At 48.1% G+C, this 4,630-nt stretch overlaps 1 protein-coding gene across 2 annotated transcripts; it reads left to right on the top strand.

Moving 5' to 3' along the window:
• The first annotated feature begins 344 nt into the window (after positions 1-344).
• HEY1 (hes-related family bHLH transcription factor with YRPW motif 1) lies at positions 345-3,060 on the top strand. Of its 2 annotated transcripts, none has more exons than XM_006880484.1 (5): positions 345-532; positions 797-872; positions 999-1,082; positions 1,384-1,465; positions 2,349-3,060. In XM_006880484.1, exons 1-5 carry the CDS (start codon positions 444-446, stop codon positions 2,927-2,929), a joined length of 912 nt encoding a protein of 303 aa, XP_006880546.1. In that variant the 5' UTR covers positions 345-443; the 3' UTR covers positions 2,930-3,060. The 2 variants fall into 2 exon arrangements, with proteins under 2 accessions (XP_006880546.1, XP_006880547.1); XM_006880485.1 differs by having other exon boundaries at positions 444-532; positions 999-1,094; positions 2,349-2,929.
• Positions 3,061-4,630: the final 1,570 nt, after the last annotated feature.

Here is a 4,630-nt window from a genome sequence, read left to right as displayed (position 1 = left end):
GCCCACCGCCGTCCGCGCCCCCCGTCTTCCCCCCAGTGGAGCGGGGCAGAGCCCCCGCGGAGCCGACGCACCGCCGCCGGGCAGGGGAGGGCACGCAGGGGGGGAGCGGGGCCGTCCTTGCCCTCAGCCTCGCCCCCATCCCTGAGTGGCTGTCAATCCGCCAAACGAGCAGTCGGATTGGCTAAGGGGAGGCGGTTGCCCAGGAGCCGCCACCCCACCCCTCCGCCCCCTCGCCCGCCCCCCGGTACTCCCCCGCCCTCCCCAGGGCCCTGGGAAGGGGCGCAGCGTGGGAAAGGGATGGTTGAGTTTTAACCGGAGGCAGAGAGTGAGCGGGGATCAGTGTGTGCGGAACGCGAGCAGCCGAGCGCGGAGAGGCGCCGCTGCCGTTAACTCCTCCCTGCCCGCTGGTCCGACCCTCCCCCGGAGCCCCCTGCGCAGCCAGCATGAAGCGAGCCCACCCAGAATACAGTTCCTCGGATAGCGAGCTGGACGAGACCATCGAGGTGGAAAAAGAGAGTGCAGACGAGAATGGGTGAGTTGGCGGCGACTGAGTGAAGCCTGACCGGGAGGAGAGCGGCCGCTGGCGGCTGTGACAGCGGCCGCGGGCCGGGGCGCACCAGTGCCCTGCGCTGACCTCTGCACGCAGCGGACCAGCCCCCTCCAGGGCTATGAGACCCGAGGCGCTTTCAAGCCCCAATTGCCAAAACAATCGACATGCAGAGAGTACGTGTGGGCGACCTCTCAGCTCTATCCTCATGTAATGACGATTTCTGTATTCCTTTCCCTTCCATTTCAGAAACTTGAGTTCGGCGCTAGGTTCCATGTCCCCTACTACGTCTTCGCAGATCTTGGCCAGGAAAAGACGGAGAGGCGTGAGTTTTTTAAAAAATGCTCTGTTCTTGTTGTTTGTTGGTAATAACGGAAGAATCACCTTTCTGCTCTTTGAAAATTACAGCCGTAATCGAAATGTCTGCCTTTGTTTTGCCTGTTTCCTATAGATCATTGAGAAGCGTAGACGAGACCGGATCAATAACAGTTTGTCAGAGCTGAGGAGGCTGGTCCCCAGTGCTTTTGAGAAGCAGGTAATGGAGAGAGTAGGTAGAGCTCTTGGTATAGCTGCTTGCACCTTCGGAAGAGCCCTCCTCCCAATTATCTTGATCCTCATCAATGTCTTGGAAAATAGACGTGTGTCGAGGAGATTAATTCATACCCAGTATATTTGCCAAGACCGCTTATTTTGCTTTAACACGCACTTGACAATTTAGAAAACTCTCCTGCAGATACGTTTTGTTTCGTTTCTGCCCCCCCCCGTCTTCCCCCCCCACCAAGTTGTCCTCCGAAAGGCATTTGCTGCCAAATCATTCTTGCTATTCTCTTTTCTAGGGATCAGCTAAACTAGAAAAAGCCGAGATCCTGCAGATGACTGTGGATCACTTGAAGATGCTGCACACCGCAGGAGGGAAAGGTACACCTCAAAGCTGGGGTGTGGGATCAGAGCGGCTGAGGTAGATTGAGATTAGGGCTGCAGGCCAGGATGGGTTCAGTTGGTGCCTGATTTTTACCCTCAGTTTTGGGAGTGAGGAGGAGTCCTATGCCAATACCTTTTCAAATTCACGCAGATTTTTCTCCAGTGAGTTCATTGCCTCGTGACTCTGCACGTTAAGCTAGTGCACAGTGAACATAGAGCGCCTTCCTTTGCAAAATGCCTTTTATCTGTGAGTTGCCTTAAAGTTGTGACAGCCTTGATTCACATCAGGCAGCTTTTTTTCACGTTTGTTGCAATTTTGAGAAAAAGCTTCCCCCCCCTTTTTTGAAGTCGATGGTCTTGATTTTACATGCAAGGTTTCCCAAATGAGCTGCCTCATTTGTAGACTCTTGAGGAAAGGAACTCGTGGTTAAGTAAGACCAAGGACTGTGTGTCTGTCTCCAGCCGGAAAATGCTTTACGGAGGACCAAGCTCCACGATGATAACTTACATCTGTGTGTCTAATGAATTTCACTGCTCTGTGGTTTCTCTGTCCTTGATGTATTTTTTGTTGTTGTTGAGGGAAAACATTAAAGGAATGAATATAGTTTCATCTGCGAGCAGGGTATAATTCCAATTTCTGCTTGGCAGCTTCTAATTGGACTTTGAACTTACATTAGCATACGCACACTGCTCATGTTGATTAATGCAGAGAATTTGGTTGATTCCAAAACACTGGGATTTTTCAGAGGAACGCGTGACCGCGTGTTTTATTGATGTTGGTATTTGCCAGGAAGGGGCTGTCTTGAGCCTGAAGAAATGAGGGAAATGATTAAGAGCAAAGCTCTGACTGAGGCTTTTTCCTTTTGTTCTTTCCCCGCAGGCTATTTTGACGCGCACGCGCTGGCAATGGACTACCGGAGTTTGGGGTTTCGGGAATGCCTGGCAGAAGTAGCCCGTTACTTGAGCATCATCGAAGGATTAGACGCCTCTGACCCCCTTCGAGTTAGACTGGTCTCCCATCTCAACAACTATGCCTCTCAGCGGGAAGCTGCGAGCAGCGCGCACGCCGGCCTTGGACACATTCCCTGGGGGGGCGCCTTCGGACATCATCCGCACATCGCGCACCCCCTCTTGCTCCCCCAGACTGGCCACGGGAACGCGGGCACCACGGCCTCGCCCACGGAACCACCGCACCAGGGCAGGTTGGCCTCCACGCATCCCGAGGCTCCCGCCCTGCGCGCGCCCCCTACCGGCGGGCTTGGACCGGTGCTCCCAGTGGTCACCTCCTCTTCCAAACTCTCTCCGCCTCTGCTCTCCTCAGTGGCCTCCCTATCCTTCCCCTTCTCTTTTAGCTCCTTCCACTTACTCTCTCCCAATGCACTGAGCCCTTCAGCACCCTCGCAGGCAGCAAATCTTGGCAAGCCCTATAGACCTTGGGGGACGGAGATTGGAGCTTTTTAAAGAACTGATGCTGTAGAAAGGGGGAAGCGAAAGTTTAAAATCCCAGCTGAGCTGGACTATTGCCAACATCACCTTAAAGTCGTCAGTAAAAGTAAAAAAGAAAAAGGTACACTTTCAGATAAACTTTGTTTAAAGGACAAAAGGTTTGTTGGGTTTTTTTAAAAAAAATTAATCTGGATTTTTTTTAAATTGTCATGTATTAGCAGTTTTTAAAAACTAGTTGCTGAATTTTGTTCAAAACATCAAATTGGAATAGTATAAGCCAATACTTTGTTATAGCTTTGTAAACATAGTTGTCTAAGAATAATTCAGTTTTGCCTTGGAGTTGTGGGATTTTTAACATTTTTAAGTCTGTTTTTCTCCCTCTGTAGTTTTGGTTTGTTTGTAGAATTATTATTTTTATTTTCACCAAGCCACTGTGTTCAATGTTAACAATTCTATTCGTTAATATTTTGACAGATTAGGATGTTGTATAAATAATGTTCTTTTCTTTTTGAGAGGGAACTCTACTGAATTTTATATTTCTGAACAAAGCGTTGACAAATCAGATGATCAGCTTTACCCAAGATATAAGTCTAGTCAATTCCCTGCCTCCTGCAGCAGCAAGGTGAATGTACTAACCACCAGTGGCCCTGGATCCATGTGACCCAACTGCTGGCTCTACTGGAATTCAAGTTCTGGCTTAACTGAGAGAACCAGCCCCTGGCAGGGTAGGGCTCCAATAGAATATTGGTGGGGAATGAGGTAATTGCAGAGAATACCTATAATTGCTAGCCCCAAGAAAGGCAATGAATTTTTAATCTGATCAACCTCAGATTCACAGTATGGATCACGGTATACAAGTGGTCAGTTAAGTACAGTGGAACCTGTTAAATGCATAAGCTAATTATCCTGGCACTGCCAGATTTCCTTTTAACTGGAAACTTTTATGTTGTGTTTTCATTTCAGTGCATGGGACTGTGGCTGTTGAGGTATTTAAAAGGGCCCAGCTGCCCTATCCTCTTTGGTTTATTTAATTTGATTCAGGCTATGAAAGTATCATTTCACTGGTTTATTCCTTTAGCAGGTATAGTTTAAATGACCTCCACTGAACTGGGTTTGACCGCTATTGTACTGATGTGTTGTGATGAAATAAAATAGAACAAATTATTCTACTGTACATGTCTTGCCTACCTTGGCCTTTCTATTTTTTAGTTAAAAAAAAATAGAGTATTTTCCTTCCTGTTTCGGTTTTGCAGATTTCCTTTTGGAATTCTAAAGTGTATGTATCTTTGCTGTTGAATAAGGGAATAGCATTACTACGTAGAGTTTTGGTGTGACTTCCATAAGCAGATACTTTTAGCCATTATATCAAATGATGTGACCCTGAAGTGGTCCTTTGTGGACAAAGACAAGCTCAGATCAGACTGAGTTTTGCAAGAGTGGTGAAGAACGTGATGAAATCTTAGAACATTACGTAAACTAATGTTTATTGAAACTACCTATTGTGTGTTCAAAAATATATTTGGTTTTTTTTTTAAGGCAAATCGCCTCCCAAACCCCCAAACCTTGTTATCTGAGCCCCCATGCAGGAGCTCGGGGGAAACTGGCGTGATGAGTAGTGGCAGGCTGTAATTTCGCACCTGCACAGCGCCAGGAGTCTTCCCTTGTCTTATTTGCAAGGAATTTGCTTAACCCTTTAGTTGCATTTGCTGCCTGAGG

Source organism: Elephantulus edwardii, unplaced genomic scaffold, assembly GCF_000299155.1.
Source record: "Elephantulus edwardii isolate Elephantulus edwardi_28Jun2011 unplaced genomic scaffold, EleEdw1.0 scaffold00008, whole genome shotgun sequence".
Taxonomy (NCBI): domain Eukaryota; kingdom Metazoa; phylum Chordata; class Mammalia; order Macroscelidea; family Macroscelididae; genus Elephantulus; species Elephantulus edwardii.
The sequence above is the reverse complement of the archived record's forward strand: the minus strand, read 5'-3'. Positions and strand labels throughout refer to the sequence as shown.

Coding starts and splice junctions, on each gene's coding strand:
- HEY1 (XM_006880485.1), top strand. CDS start 444: ATGAAGCGAGCCCACCCAGAATACAGTTCCTCGGATAGCGAGCTGGAC. Junction 533..796: donor GAGAGTGCAGACGAGAATGG/GTGAGTTGGCGG, acceptor CTTCCATTTCAG/AAACTTGAGTTCGGCGCTAG. Junction 873..998: donor CCAGGAAAAGACGGAGAGGC/GTGAGTTTTTTA, acceptor TGTTTCCTATAG/ATCATTGAGAAGCGTAGACG.